This window comes from Bradysia coprophila (genome assembly GCF_014529535.1).
Source record: "Bradysia coprophila strain Holo2 chromosome X unlocalized genomic scaffold, BU_Bcop_v1 contig_38, whole genome shotgun sequence".
NCBI lineage: Eukaryota > Metazoa > Arthropoda > Insecta > Diptera > Sciaridae > Bradysia > Bradysia coprophila.
This window is the reverse complement of record NW_023503327.1, coordinates 1,754,435-1,776,948: the sequence shown is the minus strand read 5'-3', so window position 1 is coordinate 1,776,948 and position 22,514 is coordinate 1,754,435. Positions and strand designations below refer to the sequence as shown.

General features: G+C 36.0%; 1 protein-coding gene across 1 annotated transcript; it reads left to right on the top strand.

The window, feature by feature from the left end:
- Positions 1-550: 550 nt before the first annotated feature.
- On the top strand, positions 551-2,699 carry LOC119069573. Its single transcript, XM_037173657.1, has 2 exons — positions 551-1,816; positions 2,539-2,699. The coding sequence occupies exons 1-2, from the start codon at positions 695-697 to the stop codon at positions 2,644-2,646; spliced, it is 1,230 nt and encodes a 409-aa protein (XP_037029552.1). The 5' UTR covers positions 551-694; the 3' UTR covers positions 2,647-2,699.
- The last annotated feature ends 19,815 nt before the right edge of the window (positions 2,700-22,514 follow it).

Here is a 22,514-nt window from a genome sequence, read left to right as displayed (position 1 = left end):
CGATAGTTCAGTTCTATACCTTATTTAGAAAAAAGCGTTAAATAGTTATGGACCAATTCCGGTTTGGGTTGTTTCTATTTTTAATTTGTATCGGTAAACTTAAAGTAAGCAAACATAATTTCAGTTCTGAAACAGCATTTTTTTATCACAGCTATTTTTAATAAAAAAAATACCCTATAAGTTAAATGCATTGCCAACTTGTATAGTTCCTAATTCCTAAATTTAGAAGTCAATTTTTGCGTGGGAGGCCTGCGCATACATTCAACTTTTACATACATGTTTGCAATGCATTCAATTTATAGCTTATGTGAAGTTAGTATAAATTTTGTGTAACATTTGTCGGATTGTATATTTATAGTTTATAAAGTGTTTCAGATGTGTTGTATGAAATTTGGTGCAAAGTACTTTATTGTGATCAGGATGTGTACGATGACTGTACGGCCTCATGCCATAATTGCACATCTAGCGCCTAAAGTACTAAGTATAAACTCTTTGCATGTTATAAATAACAATTTTTGTATTGCGAGTAACGAGTAATGTTCGACATGGTATACAAGACATGTAACTTATCCGAAGGAGACTAAGTGGGAATTGTCACTCACTAAATCAAAAAAAGGCAAATTGTTTCATCCCACATCAATTTTGAACACTAATTTCAACACTACCTATCCAGGGTGGCTAAAAATAAACGAAAATGAACTTTGAAAAAAATAAAGCGAATTTATTGAGTGCAAGTGATGATGTGTTACTGCACATATTCAAATATCTGAATTGGATTGATTCTATTAACTTAGCGGTCACGTGTAAACGTATGAAAAGTGTTCAGTATTACCTGCAGAAACAAAATCAAAAATTCGACTTAGCGAAGTGTGTGAAAAAAGTCACAGTTCCAATCGAAAATGTTTTGTCTGAGATCGGCCCACATATTCGAGTAGCTAAAATTGATGAGAGTGCTATTCATACCACTTTTGTGAAAAAATGTCTTAACATCAAATCACTGGAAATCGACGGTTCCATCATCATCAGTAAGAATGTCGCTATTACATTAAATGCATGGATAAAAAAGCTACATATCGATAGTCTTTCTATGGGACAAGGATTTGAAGATTGTGTGGAGGATATTCTGGATGGAATTACTGGGTTGAATTCATTTGCATTTGATAGTTTTGATAAACTATTGCCAACCGATTTTTTTGACAAAAATTCGAATATTGAACATCTTTTACTCGTTATGGGAAATGACGCTGAGTTAGCTTTGGATCTATCATCTCTCCATGTTCTTCACAATCTACATAGTCTTTCCTTAACTACTCAAAAGACTGCTGTCCTGGACGATGTCCGAGAATATCTAAAAGTGGATCAGCTGAAGGAATTTTCAATTTATATGCTTGATGACAATTGGGATGCAGATACATGGGAAGACTTTGCAAACTATTTAGCAAAAAACACGAAATTAGATAAATTACGAATAATTGGATCCGTCGAATTCGACACAAAAACATTTTCCCAATTAAAATTGTTCAATTTAACATCATTATGGTTGGACGTTCGTTTTTCTTGGGACGATCTCTCAACGGCCTTATATGAAAGTACAGCATTGCGACTCAAGTATTTAAGGTTGGAATGGCCTCTGTCTTGGTGCAACTCGAGAAGAATTGGGTGTATCTTTAAAATGTGGACGACCGTCGAAGGAGTCTGTTTTGGCACAAATGATACATCAGATCTACTACATCATTTCAACGATCGATTTTTCAGCGACATTTTAAACTTATCCAACAATCGACCAGCATTAAAGTTACATATCTTCTCTTCCGAAGTAAGTGTTACCGAACCAAACGATATATTTTCACGTCAAATTCAAAATTTTCGAGTAAAGGGAAACCTTTTGTAGGCTCCTCAGAGATGCCGAGTCTGCAAAAAAAATGCGTCCGTGTGTCTGTCAACTCTTAAATTTGGGTAAACCGAAATCGATTTTGATAATTCTTTTACATCGTTTGGTAGTTAAGAGCGCTCACCTCTTGGAAAATTTTTAGCCTACATTTGTGCACAAAAATATTCGTTTTTTGATGATTTCTCTGAACCAAAATATTTTTTTGAAAAAGTAAAACCATTAAAGCATGCAAAAATATGTTACTTTTAAAGGAAAATTTGGTTTGTTTCGTCATAACCTTACCCACTTGGAGAAACCTTTTCAAAATGTGTATTTTACACATTTTGCAAATGCTTTAATGGTTTTAATTTTTCAAAAAAGATTTTGGTTCGGAGAAATCATCAAAAAACGAATATTTTTGCGCACAAATGTGGGCTAAAAATTTGCTAAGGGGTGAGCGCTGTTAAGTGCCTTAGGGTTTTAATCGTAAAAAATTAATTAATCGTTCGAGACGAATACGTATAACTTTTACTTCACCTTCCTTTCCTTAGATTTTTAATTGGACCATGACATTTTTACTTTAAACAGCTGTAATCCTCCACCTCCACTCACTCTTAAGTGGTTTGGTTTCAATATCTGAATTACATGATCATTCTTTGTTGTTTCAGATATGTTTCAACTTTATTTTAAAACGGTATCACGTAATTGAAGGAAGAGAGTGCTGCTCATGCAAAGACAGTTTTCAGTTTTCTCTGGAATCATCATCATGTACATAGATATATGAATTTATGATTTTTTTTCGACAAATAAATGAATTACTAGTGGTCGTAGACGATAGGTTTTTGTTTGAAACTTATTTTTCGTCGGTGAGCGTTCCTGAAATGTCTGATAACAAAAGTTTATGAACGAGCCTGGACATGTACAACGACATATTCTATTCCAAATTCACAACATTTGCTGTAATTTCCTTGACCATTTTAATATCAAGAAGAAGGGTCTTTGAATATCAAATCCTATCTCGCATGTAAATGTGTACATCCACCGACCACTCGTATTTTAATAACCCTGAAGCTCACCTAGATATCACAGAAAATTTAGGCATTGACTGAATGCAAACATCTAACTACATAATTGAGTAGAGTGATTCTTTTGAAAAACAGCCTACCGAAATCGGACGCATTTTCCAGTGGACTTTTTTCTATGTGCCTAGAAAGGACTTCGACCCTAGAACACAAAACCACTTTCAAAAAAATTCTTCGAAGCTTTTGTGACCGGTAAAAGGTGATCAAAAACCGAAAACTTGCACTTTTCTTACAAAAATTTCTCCGGGTACACGAGCCATACATGGTCGTGTGGGGTGTCATTAGAAAGGCAATCACATGTACTGTTGAGCCGAATAGAGACTCATTGGTTTTAAAATTCATCGACACTGAAATATGTGCAGTTGAAGTTTTCAACCGAAGACTTACACTGTTCTAACCAATATTTCTCCAGTTACACGAACCGTACATGGTGGTGTATCTTATGGGGGTTTGAAAGCATCTACGATGAAATATGAGAAGTTGAAATGTTTAAGTGCCCATATTTCATCGCATATGTCGCATATCCAAACCCCATAGACCCTATTTGGCCCAAAAGCGCATAAAATTACCTTTCAAATGATACCCCACACGGCTCGTGTAACTAGAGAAATATTGGTAAGAAAAGTGCAAGTTTTCTGTTGAAAACTTCAACTGCACATATTTCAGTGCGGATTAATTTTAAAACCAATGAGTCTCTATTCGGCTCAATAGCACATGTGATTACCTTTCTAATGACATCCCACAAGACCATGTACGGCTCGTGTACCCGAAGAAATGTTGGTAAGAAAAGTTCAAATTTTCGGCTTTCGATCACCTTTCACCTTTCACCAGCCATAAAAGCTTCGAAGAATTTTTTGAGAGTGGTTTTGGCTTCTAGGGTCGAAGTCCTTTCTAGATACCTATAAAAAGTTCCACTAGAAAACACGCCCGATTTCGGTAGGCTGTTTTTCAAAAGAATCCCTCGTAGGAACTTTGGCCGAATTGAATTGGTTCAATTGATAAACAAGAAACTTCCACTTGTGTCGGCTTGTTTGGTCTACTGTAACCGTCGAAATTTACGGTCGAATTTCACTCAAAGAAGAATTTCCATCCCATAAACGTTTCAAAAAAAATATAGGAAAAAGTTGATAATCAGCTGTCATACACTGCAAACACCGGACCAGATAATTTGGCAGGTGCAGTCAGTGTTTCGAACTTTTACATTTGTTTGCGTTGTTGCACTACTGACTGGTGCTGAAATGATGACATGGGATAAAATAGTCGAACAACAAATTGAAAACGGTTTCGGCCACGATAACTTACCTACCGCACTGACATGGAGGTTCTTTTTTTGGACAAATTGAGTTGAATTTTCATCGACAAATTCATCAGACGACATATTTCACAGCTGTGTGCAGAGTCTCTGTTCAACCATTTTTCTACTGTTTCATTTCCTTAAAATCGAACTACAAACAGCTAGCTGTACCAATTTGGCCAGAACGTCTACAGAATCTGATAACGAACGTCAACAAAAATGGAATAATGTCCAAACGCGTTGTTATGTTCAACTCTTTCTAACCAACGCACTTTCCTATATGAAACTACCACACGATCCATTTTCTTGGTGCACCATCAATATGGGCTATAGAAAGAATTCATATTGGAAAAAAAATTCAAATTCAGAAAGAGTAGCATTATTTGGAACTTTAGGAAAAGCCTACGCTTGAAGGGAAAACAATTTCTGATCAAAAATCACAATTTTCTCTTATTCACATTCAACAGTTTCAGTTTAAATTCAACTAGTTCTTGCAATTCTATGAGATTATTATGTACGTATTGGTCGATATACTTTCACAAGCAGGGTCAGGGAAATATGATACAATATGTTGTTGTTGAAGTAGTGAGCTCTACGAGAAGATTTTATTGAAGATTTTAAGTGTCTTGAAACGAAATAGTGTATGGATAAATGCTCCCAATAAGACATAGCTATAGCTACCCATAGGTAAATGCAACAGGCTTTTATTAATTTAAATAAAATTAGTTAATTTGCCAGTTTAATTGGATATTGGGTTTTTCTCAACCCTGCCCTGAGTTTGCTGTTCGACATCGGTCACCAACACACAAAAATCGTTCTCTTTTCAAAATTTCTGAAAAAGTTCGAACGAACAAACCAACCAAATCAAATAAGAAGTGATTAATTTCTAACTATAAAATTCAAATAAAAAAAAAGTATTTTTCAATACTAAAAACAATTGTGCAATCGAGTGCACGAAGAAAATAATTTTTATTCGAATATCCAGTGTAATTTCCATTTCCATTTTAAATTTTCCTGTGAGAAAATTTTCAATAATGGCCGAACGCAGTATTACCAATTTCCTGTATTGTGATGTTATTCGATGCTTCTTTGATGACAACAACAGTTTGATCACTATGCGCAAGAACAGAATCGAAAACAGCATGCGATTTCTGACCGAAAGACTACCTCCTCTAAGTGAAAGAGGTCGCGCATCCACTGAAAAACTTGTGAATTCAGTGGACCTCACCTTTTTAAAGAAATGGCGACATTCCAAGCTTTCGGACCCGAAGGTGTTTTTTCAAGAAAATGAGAGTTGGGTCAATACGATCCTTAAGGTAGTCATTTCATGCGAGTTTGTCCATTTTGTACAACGCTTATTATTGGGAATTCGGATTATGAAAATTCTTATTTATATCCTGTGTGTACATTTTTTCCAAAGTATTTCTATGAAAAACACCATAAATCAGACCACAAATTATTTTTTTTTTTAGAATTTTCGGAATTATTTTAAGAAGTTTTGTTTTAAGAACGCACATACTCAAATGACATCTACACATCTAACCTCTATTCTATCCGAACAATAAATAATTGGTTTCTGTTATAAATGAATTAGAATTTGACCAATATGAAATGAAAACAAAATCTAGCGCCAATTCGTTTCAGAAGCCTATTCATCTCTCTCACTTCATTCTCTTCTGTTTGTGCTGAAAAGGTAATAATAGCCCTTTAAAACGCCTTATATTACCCACTCCTTTCCTTGTTATCACGTACTAAGAAATTGCTGGAGGAAGCAACATCGACAGCCCCGCATGAAGTCAAATTTAATAAATTCCTATTTAAGCATCTATATATATATATATATATATATCGCTGTATTTACCTATATTTAACTAAACGGAAAAAATATTGTTATTTCAAAACAGATATATGCCTTAATGTAGCTCAATAAAGTTTTATATATAGGGCATGTTCTTTTGTAACATTTTCGTGCATGGTGTTTTTTCAATACAAAATAAAGATATTGCAAACATTGGAAATGATTTGAAAACTGTTTCTTAATGATAAATGAGGATGAATCTTCATATTAAGACAAAAAAATCTAAATTTTTATGCAAAATCTGCCAAGTACAACAAAATCAATCGTCGTTCCGAACGTTTCTAAAGTGAGAAAAATTGTATGCAGTCATCGACGGCAAAGGTGTTTTCTTATAGTTTCATAATTAAATTTGAACCATTACTTAATTTAAAAATAAGAAGAAGGGCAAAACTTCATTTTAATCACAGATTTAGTTAAATTTGATTGAAAAATTAATATAAAATAATTAAAAATATCACCGTTCCGAACGTTTCCTTAGTAAAAAAATCCAAAACATCATACCGATAGGCAAACATTTTTCGAACAAACCGCTACTAAAGTGCATTAAATTGGTATACAAATAGCGCTTTGCGCGCTATTTTACATTGAAAACAAAAGATTAATGACGCCAAATACCGGTAGCAACCAAAAATCCGCTACAAATTTCTGTAAAATACCGGTAAATGTATATTTTTAACACTAGTACGACAGTCCCTGTGTGTTAGTACAAATTGTGAATTCTCACTGAGCGTGGAAACTGCCATAGATGTCCATATACGGGATTCCTGAAACACCCCACACACATATCCTATTAATTCTCTGTTAACGGAAACTCTCTAAGTGTCATTGTCCCTAGATATTTCACTTTTACTAAAATCCAGTATAGCCATTTTGTTAGGAGTCGTAAATAGTACTGCCGCTTTACAGTCATTAACATCTTTCAACCAAAAAAAATGTCATAAAATCATCGCCCAGCTCGGGACTCCCGAGTCGGGAGGGATCGACACAAAACCACTTGTCCTTGAACCTAGCTTCTTTTTTGACAAACGCAAGCGGAGAAAACAAGTTAGAGGACGGACAGACGGACATTTTTTCATTGATTTGGCATCTCTTGACAACCGCAGTAGGGTTTTCCTTACTCATAAAGTCGAACTCGACGTGTTACGAACATATACGTAAACGCATAAGATCTCAGTACTTTGTACGGGTCTAAAGAGCAACTTCTACATTTCTATAATGCGTTGTGCAGCAACTTTACACTAATCTAGTCCTTCAAACAATTATAAATGTAATAAATGAATCGTTCTCTTCTAATAGCTTTCACCATCAGTTACTGAAGGAAGCAAACCCCGAAATCAAGAAAAGAAAGATTTTGACGAGCTGGGGGAGCGACAACAAAATCGTCGAGCAGAAGAGTTGGCGGGGCAACATGAGATTGAAGCGTTGCTGCTGGCATCAGCGAAAGCAGCCAAAAATAGGAACGAAGACGACTTGGAGCGTGTGCTCAGACTGCTGTTTAAGAACAGAGAAATGGCAACGAAAATTTGCAGACTTCTAAACGAAGATAAACATAAATTGGCCAAACCTGAAAAGCTAAATCCTTTGAAAGCACTGACACATCTTTTGGATAATGGGCTTTCGAAGCATCAGTATATCGCCACAAGATTGCTAGCGAAGGAACAGGGCGCAGATATTTTTCCTTCATACGACAACGTCAGAGAGGCGAAAAATGAATGTCGTCCGCCTGCACACTGCCTGGAGGTAAGCGATGACGTCTCCATTGCCTTACCTTTGCAGGCATTGATGGATCATACAGCAAGTCGCTTACTGTCGTTGCAAGAACCGGTGATAGCTTCGCTGAAAAGGCAAGGATCTAATATCACCGTGAAACTGCAGGCGAAATGGGGAGCTGATGGCTCATCAGATCATTCCCGCTATAACCAAAAATACAATCAAACTCAGAACGCTGAGAACAGTGGCAGCCCTAGCGATGCAAACCTGTTCGCAACAACAATGGCACCACTTCAAATTTCAACAGTCGATGTTTCAAAAACAGTAATTTGGAAAAACCAAACACCACAATCGGCCAGATTTTGTAGACCGATACGCCTAAATTTTGCAAAGGAAACTAAAAAGTTCACCAAACAAGTAATCGAGTCCGTTAAACAAGAGATAGCCTTACTCCAACCGTTCGTAATCACAATTTCAGGTAAATTGTAACATGTATGTTCAGTGATTTGGCAAATGATTGTAATCAATACTTTTGTTCGTCATTATCAGGTGTCACAGTAACAGTTGTATACGAAATGCACCTGACCATGATCGATGGCAAGGTTTTGTCTGTCATTACGAACACTGCCTCAACACTAAGATGCTGGATCTGTAAAGCGACGTCGAAGCAGTTCAATAATTTGACAGACATAGAAAGACGCTTCAAACCCGAACCAGATTCGTTAATGCATGGAATGAGCGTGTTGCACTTGTGGATACGTGCCTTTGAACACCTGCTGCACCTGTCCTATCGGAGAGACTTCTGCGAGTGGCAACTACGTGGAACCGACCGAAAAGCAAAGGCGCTACAACGAAAACGTGAACTGCAGACTGCATTTTTGGAAAAAATGAACATCAGAGTGGCCTTTCCGTCAACAAAAGGCACCGGAAACTCAAACAACGGGAATTTTGCAGAGTCGCTTTCTCTGATCCAGACAAGTTAGCGGATATTCTTCAGTTGAAGGAGAAGAATTTCGTAAAGAGGATGAGAGTCATCCTCATCGCTCTTTCGTGTCAACTTCCGCTTGACGAAGAACTGTTTCAGGAGTTCTGTATGCAAACAGCAGAACTTTACGTGGAACACTATAGTTGGTTCCCGATGCCGCCCACCATCCACAAAGTGTTAATCCATTCCCGGGATATATTGCTTGCCAGCGAATTGCCAGTGGGAGTCCTCGCAGAAGATGCAGCAGAATCATGCAACAAGTTTTATCGCCATAATCGCCAATTTCACGCGAGGAAAGACACGCGAAGTCATAATCTAATGGACGTCTACAACAGAGCCCTAGACTGGTCAGATCCAATCGTGGCAAGTCATGGAATGAAGAGCAGACAAAAATTTAGAACACGAAAAAACCTTCCACCTGAAGTCATAAGTCTGCTTATGTCGCACGAGGCCCCTACCATACAAGAACCCGAAGAAATCGACTTGGATTCTTCGAAAACAGATTTCTTGGAAGAATTTTCACAAGAATTGAACGACCTGAATTTACCGGAGGACCCATTCTACGAGAACATGGAGAACAACGAGAGCATGGGATACGAAGAGGACATGGAGGTCGACGAGGTCATGGAGACCAATGGCATCGAAGAAGAACACAGCGAAGATTTTATTTAATTGCTTTTTCGTGAATTTTTTATTAATTTTTTTTTCTTTCAGGTGAAAACTGCTACTTCACCTGTACCTGTTTGCTGATGAACTGATTTTAATTTTAATTTTTTGTAGTTTCTTTTCTTCACTTTTTATTTATATTCTTCTTTCAGGTGAAATCTGCTACTTCACCTGTGGTCTGATGAACTGATTTTAATATTATTTTTTGGTGATGGTTTTTTTAACTTTTTATTTTTATTTGGTGGTGGGTTTGACTGAATTCAATATTTTATTTTGGGTGGGTAGTCAAGTTAACTTTATCGTCAAATGATTAAAACAAAGTATTTCTGACTGTTCAGTGCAGACTTAACTTTTATGATGACGGTAACGTTTTATTATAAATAAAGTTTATTTGATGAGTGTTTGCTGTGCAGCTAGATTTGATTTAGTTTAAAGTTGTACTACTAGGTCGAGGTGCACTGATGACTAGTAACAAAGCTAACGACATAAGCTGTTTGTTTTTTTTTTTTCAGTGAAATACATTTCTATAAATGACTTTGCGGTTGAAAAGGCGAAACTAAGTGAAGTTATGAGCAACTTTCGACTGTAGCTTTTAGTATTACTTTGGCGAAGGAATTGTACATAAGTTAAGAGTTACTTCCGGTATAAATGGCGGCCCTATTTAATTTAAAATTATAGCAAAATTTTTTGGAAGTTACCAGCTATGACTTTGCCGAAGAAATCACATCGATTGGACTTGTCGTTTAGAAGTCAGGAGGTACTTCCGGTGTAAATGGCTGCCATATTGAACTTTAAATTATAGCAAAATTTTACTGAAGTTACCAGCTACGACTTTGCTAAAGAAATCACATCGATTGGGCTTGTCGTTTAGTAGTTAGGGGTCACTTCCGGTCTGAATGGCGGCCATTTTGAATTTTCAATTAGAGTAAATTTCTGCTGGAGTCCTCAGCTATAACTTTGCCGAAGAGACCTCACCGATTGAACTTCTTGTTTAGAAGTTAAGGGTCACTTCCGGTCTAAATGGCGGCCATCTTGAATTTTCAATTACGGAATTTTTTGCTGAAGTCCTCAGCTATAACTTTGTAGAAGAAACGGCATCGATTGGACTTCTTGTTTAGAAGTTAAGGGTCACTTCCGGTCTAAATGGCGGCCATATTGAATTTTAAATTAGAGGAAATTTCTGCTGGAGTCATCAGCTATAACTTTGCAGAAGAAACGGCATCGATTGGACTTCTTGTTTAGAAGTTAGGTGTCACTTCCGGTCTAAATGGCGGCCATCTTGAATTTTCAATAAGCTCAGGATGTTTATCTGTTGTTTCTATAATACTTCGTAGAACAAAGTTTTCTTGCATATATTATATTTTTCGATATATAGTTGATGCTAGATAAAAAAATATTGCTCCCACTGTGCAGTACTTCGTACGGGGCTAAAAATGGAACAAATTTTCATACAAAATACAATTTCATTTTTTTCATGATTCGCTTAACATATCCATGTATAGAGTAAAGACTAGTCTTCTGACATTGGGAATATTTTTGCAACTGCCTGTTGAGTAGGCGGGCAGGTGTTAACTAACATTGTTTTTGTTAACATTTGCACTGCACTAAAGTTTCTCAGTATTGTAACAGTGGCCAGGCATAATGTATGTTTCCGAGCTTTGGCATAGAAACAGTTCATTCCGTCCCGAAATTGCATAAAACATTGTATGCAACACGAATCGTATGATGGTGTATTATCGCACACGATGTCTTGTCAACCTCGGCTTCGCTACGGGTTGACAATCGACATCTAGTGCGATAATATACCTTCATACGATTCTTGTTGCATAAATAAGTGTTATGGCATCGAGTGCGAAGTACTTTATTAGACTCTAGATTTGTAATTATGACACGAGGCCGCAGAGTCATCTGAAGTTTGCAAATTTTGCATATTATGATGCTGAGTGCACAATTTCGATCGTATACATAAAATCCTCTTCCTAACTTTTATTTCAACCGCATTATTAGAGAGGGAAATACGCTTACAGAGGAGATGAAAACATCAAAACGGCCAGCTGAAGCAAAATCATGAAAAGTAACCTTTAAAGTGAATTTGATCGAACTCCTTTGCTATGATTTTAACTTGAAAGACTAGGGAACATCAAGAACGGTGAACACTGTTCTAACCCGAAACCGAACTCAATATCTAACCTGAATTAATTTACAACCAAAAAAAATCTTTAAGATTTAATTATGAACCAATTCCGCAACACATCAATAAGCCACTGATGCTTAAACTGAAGAAATATTTGCATAAATGCTTTTGGCTGTTTTTCTAAATCCAATTTGCATCCACAGCCCAGTTGGCTGGGTGGTACATTATACACAAATTTTCGGAAAACAAAACGTATTTTGTTGGCTTGTTCGACGAGTTGTTTTTTTATGTACATTATGGATACTAAATTATGCGAGCCAATAGCGGAGCGTTCTGGATAGCAGTTATTTGTTGAACAATAAAATGTTAATAAACAGGCCAATGATGTTATTCCATCATCATGATATTGAAACGGTTTACATTTCCCATCATTCCATTTCCGTTTGGTGATGAAGAGATATCTTTGACATCTAATATATATTTTACTGCAATATGACATGGATATACCAGAGTCGCGTCAATATGACGAGAAAAAAAAATTGAGAGCAAAAGTCTCATACCCGTTATGCGCTCTCAAAGCAAACACACCCGATACAATTGGAAAAGTTTTAATGAAATTTTTATTGCAAATACAACATTTCAGATTTTGCAAATATCTCTTGTATACACAATTTATCAACAGACGTCGACGCCGACGAATACGCAATCAGAGTAAAGGAGATAAATAGTTGGCAAGACGCAGAACGGTTAAATAGAAATGCTTTAATTTTAATTTCAATTTTTTACAGCGTTTCCTTTATCGTAACGAACAAATAATAACACCGACCAGCTATACTGGATAATAGGGCATGTTTTTGTTGGGCCAGCATTTTTTCTACATTGCACATTTGTTGATTTCAGTTTCAGTATAAAACTTCATAAAACGATGAATGCTATGAAAATAAAGGTGTCGCTTTTGTAGTTTTCAGTATAAACTAGTACTGCTTGACATGCTCTATTTAATAATTGAATAATTAAGCAAGGGGACACTTCATTTTCATTCAATGAAATGATTCGGTTTTCTTTCGTTTGAAATTCTTTCAGTACATTTTTCAGCCATTTTCCTAACAATACGTTCCTCCACTTCTGCCACTTGTGTGACGCAAATTTCTTGTTGTAAAATTTTTTTTTCACAAATTTTTTGAGTCAATTTCTTGTTGATACAACTTTTGCGTACGACACACAATGTGTCACCCTCAGCGATATCAGTTATTTTGTAAGTAAGATAATGGACTTGCGTCACATTTACCCTTTAAGGGTTTTTTGACAGATATCACCACTTTTGTAAGTATGTCATTTCGACAACATCAAAAAACCTTATGGAAATAAAAAAATGCTAGAGAAATCCGATGGAAGTTTGGAATTGCCAGAGGAATCATCTGTCATCCCAAAATTTAGGAACCAACTTTGGAACACCTCACTCTTGTCGAAAATAACCCAAATCCATCAAAAAATCAGATGGAACTTAGGAATTGCTAGAGGAATCATCTGTCATCCCAAAATTTAGGAACCAACCTTGAAACACCTCACTTATATTGAAAATAACCCGAATCCATCGAAAAATCCGATGGAAGTTAGGAAGTGTCAGAGGAATCATCTGTCATTCCAAAATTTAGGAACCAACCTTGTAAAATCACACTCATGTCGACAAAAACCCAAACCCATCAAAAAATCCGATAGAAGTTAAGTAGTTCCAGATGAATCATCAGTCATCCCAAAATTTAGGAACCGACCTAGTGGAAGTTAATACTTAATGATCCTAACCAACAAGAAATGCATCCCAAAATAGCACGCACCATTCACCACATTACCATCCATATCATGCAACAAAATGTACAACTCACCCACACCCACACAAATTAGCTTTTATATGGCATTTGTATGGAGACTTTGGGGAGCTCCGGCTCCCAAGATATGGGTTTTTTTCAACTTTTGAAAATTCCATTCTTATTTTTGGGCCAATATTAGCCTATAACTAAACTTTCAGGAAAATTTACAGAAACGTTTATGAGTTGCTGGATCCACTATTCCATATGAACTAACTAACTGACGTACAGTTAGAGGTAGTGAATTTTCAGCATTAATTTCGTTCAGCTGTTTTTCAGCTGATCCACACAAACCATCAAAACTGTTTATACGTCTTTATAGGGTTTTACCACTACCACGCACCTACGTGTAGCAGGTTCAACCGTATAAACAAATATAAGCAGTTTTGATTGTATGTGTAGATCAGCTGAAAAATAGCTGAAGCAAATTAATGCTGAAAATTCTCTGCCTCTGACTGTAGGCGATTTCAGTTATCTGAAAAAACGAAATTTTGCTTATTTTCATACAAACAACAATATTTCGAAGTTCAATATCTCGGCCAATTTTGAAGCTGCAGTAACGTGTGATAGCTCGTAGAACTCGTATGAATTCCTTCATTCCTGATATCCTAGTTTTGGAGTCGTTGGAGTGAAGGGGGGGGAAGTCAAAAAGTTGCTGTAAATATGCTCCGCCGTCCTCAAAATTTTTTTGTTAAAACATTTTTGGTAGTGGCTTTGCGTCACGCCCGCTTACCAACGTGCGGGCATGATGAACACACTGTAGAGACGATATTTTACAAAACTTTTTGTTTGAGGGAGTGATCAGGGCGAAAGTGTCTTAACATTACGAAAAAGTTCAGACATTGTCATTCGGAACTATTTTGAATTTTTCGCAAATTTTAGAACAGTTTCCCAAAAATAAGCCCTGGTGAATATAGACACAAAAATTGGATGAATTATTCGTTTCGTTCGTACTGTAAATTAGCCTTAAAATATGAGCGAATGACTGGACGAATGTGTAAAGAAAATGTAAAATGCAATTTACTGTACTTCGTACCAAGTTTTTCCTGATAAGAATAACTTTCACTGCAAATTTCCTTTGAAACTTCTACGTTTACTTGCCACTTCAGTTGATTTCGTTTACACTTCTTTTCCATAGTTTCTGATTATATTTTTCACATTTCAAAAGTATATGCTGGTGTTGTCGTTGCCACAATAAAAAAAACATAGCTAACGCCGACCCGTACGAAACACCTATTCGTATCAAAAGCCTTTAATGTGAAACTCTTCATTTCTCTTACTTCATTTTCTTCTCTGCTGAAAAACTATTCTTCCTTTTAAATCACTTACATTATCCACTCTTTGCCTTGTTATCATATACAACTAAATTGCCGGAGGCAATATAGACAGCCCCGTACGAAGACAAATTTCATAAATTCCTATTTAAACAGCTATATACCGCTATATTTAACTATATTTCACTATAAATAAACATTTCACAGAGGAATATATGCTATTATATAGCTCTATATGCCTGTATATAGCTCAATATAGCTGTATATAGGTATATATAGATGTCCGTATATGGAATCCTTGAAATCCCACACACATAACAAATTATTTCCATGTTAACAGAAACTCTCTAAGTATCATTTTTCCCAAGATATTTCTATTTTACTAAAATCCAATATGGCCGCCGGCAGCCATTTTGTTAGGAGACCGGAAATAGTACCGACGCTTTACATTCGTTAATACCTTTCAAACAAAAAAAAATTCATGAAATTCGGTCAAAATTTACTCGAGATATTGTCAAAATACACCACGTTCACTGTACTTCTGAGTAGCCAGATAAGAGCTCACTCCAAGAGACCTAGCTCACGCTCCGGAGAACATAATGTCATAAAATGTTTTTTCCCTGATTGGTACGGTCAATACCTATCTAATAAAGCTAAAACAGACGAAATATGTTCAAATGTGGCCGACCTACAAGCAAAAACTGCTTGCCGCCCTGTGCCTGTTCCACACCAAGGGGTCTAACTCACGACTCGGTCATCCGATTTCCATAAACTTTTTTTTTGTCGATCGGTATTGTAAATACCTTTTATTTGACGTATCACTTACAAGTGTAACGTTTAAATGTCCGGAGATATCTTCGAAAAACCGTAAAGCACTTATTGGGCCACAGCTCGGAAGGGGTCGATCCAAAATCACTCATCTTCGAACTTAGCCTGTCTTTTGACATTACCAAACGGGAAAAAAAAGAATTTTCAAAATCGGATGCGTTTTACTCAAGTTATCGTGCAGACAGACAGACGGACAGACGGACATTTTTTTTTTCGCGGATTTGGCATCTCTAGACAACCACAATAGGTTTCCCCTTACTCAGGGAGTCCAATTCGACGTGTTACAAACGTATGCGTAAACCTATAAGACCCCAGTACTTCGTACGGGTCTAAAAATTGAGTATGCCGTCACACACCCCTTTTTCATTTGGTTTGGAAATATTGCGTAATGCCTGAGAGCGAAGGAAAAAAAGATTGTCCAATGTCCAAAATTTCAAATTAGAATATAAATGGCAATGCTATTCCCAAAAGCACTACCCAGTATCATAGATATCATCAACCAGAAATTAAAAATTCTTGATACAGCCAATCGATGTGAATATTTCGAGATCGGAGCGACGTGCTATTGCGACAATATTTTTTTTTACAGAATCATCAATGGTAGCACTAAATTATTACTAAAAATGTTTCAATATCCGCATCGAAACCTATAATAAACCCTTCAACATCGACGGGCTTTTTTTGGCTAAGCCATTTCCTCGATTAATTTATGAAAATTAAACTACATGCACCCAGAGCACGCAATTAATACTTTTAATATGATTTGCAACAACGCTGAGAAACATTTATTTTTACCTTATTTAAGTTTTTATTATCAGTCTCGTCGTCTTTTTTGTTTTGTTATTCATTTGAATTTTAAATGGCTTTAGAGAATTGGTCTAAATTTGGTACCATCACAGTCAACATGCAGAAAAAAAGGGGTAAATGCGCATACCGTGAAATTAAAGTTTTCTTTTCTGGTGAACTCGTGATGGCGTGCTATAACTCACATGTAACTAGTTTGTGGCAAAACTGTATGTTTTGTGGTGAATTTTGAATAAATACTGCAGATTATAGGGTGGGTTTATTGGAGAGTTTGTAATAGAACCAAATTCGTTTAACTACTTAACATAGAGTCATATATGTCTCACGCAATACTTTCACATACGTACACGTGAAGTATTAGATTTAGACAAAAATGCGTCTATGTAAATATGGCAATTCTAGTGACGCACAGTGTAAGACCATAAACACATGAGACTAGACTGCAAATAAGAAAAAATTGCTTGAATAAGTTTGTTGGAAACTATGCTCGATCCTACGAAGATCCTATGTCCATTCACGTACGTGTTGGTATATAATATGTCGAAAAACGATTTGTTCAACCATAGGAAATTCTTTCTTCTACGAAGATTTCGTTGTGTGTTCTGCCACCGGATCAAATAACAAAAATATAAAAATTTATTTCAATAATCTGCTCCTCAGAAAACAGTAAATTTGTAGGCAAAAGAATAAAAATGCTTCCAAAAATTTGCAAGAAATTTTGAAGATCTTTTGACATGATGTGGTTGCCGGGAGAACAATAAATCCGCTGCTAGGGCACTAATAAATTTGTATTTGTAATTTGCATGGCAAGATAAACTTTGCAGGAAAAAGGACTTATCAACAAAAAATTGACTCAAAAATTTGTGAAAGAAAACTTTACAACAACAAATTTGCGTCACAAGTGGCAGATGATTCGGTTTTCTTTCGTTTAAATTCTTTCAGTACATTTTTCAACCATTTTCCTAACAATACGTTCCTCAACATCTGCCACTTGTGACGCAAATTTCTTGTTTTAAAATTTTCTTTCACAAATTTTTTGAGTCAATTTTTTTGTTGATAAAACTTTTGCGTACGACACACAATGCGTCACCCTCAGCGATATCAGTTATTTTGTAAGTAACTAGAAACCAATCTTGGTGCACCTCACTTATATGGAAAATAACCCAAATCCATAAAAAAATCCGATGGAAGTTAGGTAGTGCCAGAGGAATCATCTGTCATCCCAAAATTTAGGAACCGACCTTGGAACACATCACTCATGTCGAAAATAACCCAAATCCATCAAAAAATCCGATGGAAGTTAGAAAGTGCCAGAGGAATCATCTGTCATCCCAAAATTTAGGAAACAACCTTGGAACACCTCATCCATGTCGAAAATAACCCAAATCCATCAAAAAATCCGATGGAAGTTAGGTAGTGCCAGAGGAATAACCTGTCATCCCTAAATTTAGGAACCGACCTAGTGGAAGTTAACACTTAATGATCCCAACAATTCCCAACAAGAGAAACATCCCAAAACAACACACACCATTCACCACATTACCATCCATATCATGCAACAAAATATACAACTCACACACACACACACACACATACAAATTGGCTTTTATATGGCATTTGTATGGAGACTTTGGAAGCTCCTTTAACCAAACTTTCAGGAAAATCTATAGAAACGTTTAGGAGTTGCTGGATCCATTTTTCCATAGGAACTAACTAACTAACTAACTAACGTAGGCGATTTCAGTTATCTGGAAAAACGAAATTTTGCTTATTTTCATACAAACATCAATATTTAGAAGTTCAATATCTCGGCCAATTTTGAAGCTGCAGTAACGTGTGATAGCTCGTTGAACTCGTATGCATTCCTAAATTGCAGATAGTTTGGGGGTTCGAGTCCTCAAAAATTGTTTGTTAAAAAATATTTTGGTAGTGGATTTGCGTCACGCCCGCTTACTAACGTGTGGGCATGATTTGCAGATAAAAACATTTACAGATGAAAAATATTAAATTTGCAGACAAAAACATTAGTTTTGCTGCTGGCAAAGAATAAATTTGCTCTAAAAAAATACATATTGCCAATTGCATAAAATATTTAAAAAAACATAGCTAACGCCGACCCGTACGAAACACCTATTCGTATCAAAAGCCTTTAATGTGAAACTCTTCATTTCTCTTACTTCATTTTCTTCTCTGCTGAAAAACTATTCTCCCTTTAAAATCACTTACATTATCCACTCTTTGCCTTGTTATCATATACAACTAAATTGCCGGAGGCAATATAGACAGCCCCGTACGAAGACAAATTTCATAAATTCCTATTTAAACAGCTATATACCGCTATATTTAACTATATTTCACTATAAATAAACATTTCACAGATAAATATATGCTATCATATAGCTCTATATGCCTGTATATAGCTCAACATAGCTGTATATAGGTATATATAGGTGTCCATATATGGAATCCCTGAAACCCCTCACACATAACAAATTATTTCCATGTTAACAGAAACTCTCTAAGTATCATTTTTCCCAAGATATTTCTATTTTACTAAAATCCAATATGGCCGCCGGCAGCCATTTTGTTAGGAGACCGGAAATAGTACCGACGCTTTACATTCGTTAATACCTTTCAAACAAAAAAAAATTCATGAAATTCGGTCAAAATTTACTCGAGATATTGTCAAAATACACCACGTTCACTGTACTTCCGAGTAGCCAGATCACTCCAAGAGACCTAGCTCACGCTCCGGAGAACATAATTTCATAAATTTTTTTTCCCTGATTGGTACGGTCAATACCTATCTAATAAAGCTAAAACAGACGAAATATGTTCAAATGTGGCCGACCTACAAGCAAAAACTGCTTGCCGCCCTGTGCCTGTTCCACACCAAGGGGTCTAACTCACGAGTCGGTCATCCGATTTCCATAAACTTTTTTTTTGTCGATCGGTATTGTAAATACCTTTTATTTGACGTATCACTTACAAGTTTAACGTTTAAATGTCCGGAGATATCTTCGAAAAACCGTAAAGCACTTATTGGGCCACAGCTCGGGAGGGGTCGATCCAAAATCACTCATCTTCGAACTTAGCCTGTCTTTTGACATTACCAAACGGGAAAAAAAAGAATTTTCAAAATCGGATGCGTTTTACTCAAGTTATCGTGCAGACAGACGGACAGACGGACAGACGGACATTTTTTTTTTCGCGGATTTGGCATCTCTAGACAACCACAATAGGTTTCCCCTTACTCAGGGAGTCCAATTCGACGTGTTACAAACGTATGCGTAAACCCATAAGACCCCAGTACTTCGTACGGGTCTAAATATAAAAATTTATTTCAATAATCTGCTCCTCAGAAAACAGTAAATTTGCAGGCAAAAGAATAAAAATGCTTCCAAAAATTTGCAAGAAATTTTGAAGATCTTTTGACATGACGTGGTTGCCGGGAGAACAATAAATCCGCTGCTAGGACACTAATAAATTTGTATTTGTAATTTGCATGGCAAGATAAACTTTGCAGGAAAAAGGACTTATCAACAAAAAATTGACTCAAAAATTTGAGAAAGAAAATTTTACAACAACAAATTTGCGTCACAAGTGGCAGATGATTCGGTTTTCTTTCGTTTAAATTCTTTCAGTACATTTTTCAACCATTTTCCTAACAATACGTTCCTCAACATCTGCCACTTGTGACGCAAATTTCTTGTTTTAAAATTTTCTTTCACAAATTTTTTGAGTCAATTTTTTTGTTGATACAACTTTTGCGTACGACACACAATGCGTCACCCTCAGCGATATCAGTTATTTTGTAAGTAACTAGAAACCAATCTTGGTGCACCTCACTTATATTGAAAATAACCCAAATCCATAAAAAAATCCGATGGAAGTTAGGAAGTGCTAGAGGAATCATCTGTCATCCCAAAATTTAGGAACCAACACCGGAACGCCTCCCTCATGTCGAAAATAACCCAAATCAATAAAGAAATCCGATTAAAGTTAGGTAGTGCCAGAGGAATCATCTGTCATCCCAAAATTTAGGAACCGACCTTGGAACACATCACTCATGTCGAAAATAACCCAAATCCATCAAAAAATCCGATGGAAGTTAGAAAGTGCCAGATGAATCATCTGTCATCCCAAAATTTAGGAAACAACCTTGGAACACCTCACTCATGTCGAAAATAACCCAAATCCATCAAAAAATCCGATGGAAGTTAGGTAGTGCCAGAGGAATCACCTGTCATCCCTAAATTTAGGAACCGACCTAGTGGAAGTTAATACTTAATGATCCCAACAATTCCCAACAAGAAATACATACATCCCAAAACAACACACACCATTCACTACATTACCATCCATATCATGCAACAAAATATACAACTCACACACACACATACAAATTGGCTTTTATATGGCATTTGTATGGAGACTTTGGAAGCTCCTATAACCAAACTTTCAGGAAAATCTATAGAAACGTTTAGGAGTTGCTGGATCCATTTTTCCATAGGAACTAACTAACTAACTAACGTAGGCGATTTCAGTTATCTGGAAAAACGAAATTTTGCTTATTTTCATACAAACATCAATATTTTGAAGTTCAATATCTCGGCCAATTTTGAAGCTGCAGTAACGTGTGATAGCTCGTTGAACTCGTATGGATTCCTAAATTGCAGATATTTTGTGGGTTGGAGTCCTCAAAAATTGTTTGTTAAAAAATATTTTGGTAGTGGATTTGCGTCACGCCCGCTTACTAACGTGCGGTTATGATTTGCAGATAAAAACATTTACAGATGAAAAATATTAAATTTGCAGACAAAAACATTAGTTTTGCTGCTGGCAAAGAATAAATTTGCTCTAAAAAAATACATATTGCCAATTGCATAAAATATTTAAAAAAAATTGAATTGAAAACTTGCATAACTCGTCCACTAAATTTTACAGAATTCTAATTGGATTGAGTTAACTATTGAAATTTATACGGTTATATCTAGTGAAATATTGATGGTTATCACAATATGTAATGAAGATAACTCGAACAAAAAAAAAAATTGCTCCCGACGCTTTAATTAAATAGTTTTGGAATGGTTGGAACTACAACTCCGGCTTTCATTTTATTTTCTCTACAGTCGCTGTTGCTACATGGGCTGTTTAGCCGCAGGCCACTAAAATAATAGTTTCCCATTAAATGCGTATACACTTTATTCACAAGTGCATAGCGTTGGCGTTGGCAGTAACTTTATAAAATGTTATTTAAATACACACAAATACTCATATTTCGTTTAAATAAACCGAAATAGGTGTACACATAAACCACATATCCCTGTGAATAAAACGTATACGTTGTTGATTTTAGAAGCACTTTGCTACCACACAGCTAACACAGAACACATTTCATTAATGCGAAGTTATGATACACCAAAAATTTGTAAATTGTCTACCTCCATCCAAAACAGCAAAAGCATCGAAAGTTTATGTAAGTTTTCCAGACTTATGGCCATTTCAGTTTTGAAACGAAATCCCAATTAGATAAACTGAAGAAAAAACTCCTCATAAAATCATCAAAGGTAATTTAATGACAACGTCTGACGTCAAATAGTCTAGAAATATCTGAACAGATCCCCACTTAAAGTGCCTACAAACTGTTTGGGTAGCAAAATCTTTGTTAAAACAAATGAAGTGAAAGATTTTGCATCAATGTATTGTAAACGCTTAGATCAAAAGAAGAAACTGATTCTCGTCTGAGAATGATTCAGTCGCACGATGAAGTATCATTTCGTTATTTATCTGTTGATGCAGGCGGTGAAATGGCAATGCATTTACTGAATTTTTCCAAAATCATTTTTCGATATAAAATTTTTGAAGAAAGCTTGAACATTTGGGAGAAAATTGGTCAAAAATGGGAAAACATTTTCACAAATTTAGTCCCTGTCATATCACATGCATGCACCTGTTGCAGACGACAAGCATATGACCAGAACTACTATCTGGTCTATTACTTCCATCGGTCAAGTATTTTTAATATGTTGATTTCAAATCTTGTACTTCAATTTTTTTTAACATGCATTTTACTATATAAAGAACCCATATTACTCAGTCTCATCCGGATAATATGACTTACTCCAGCTACACATAGCAATG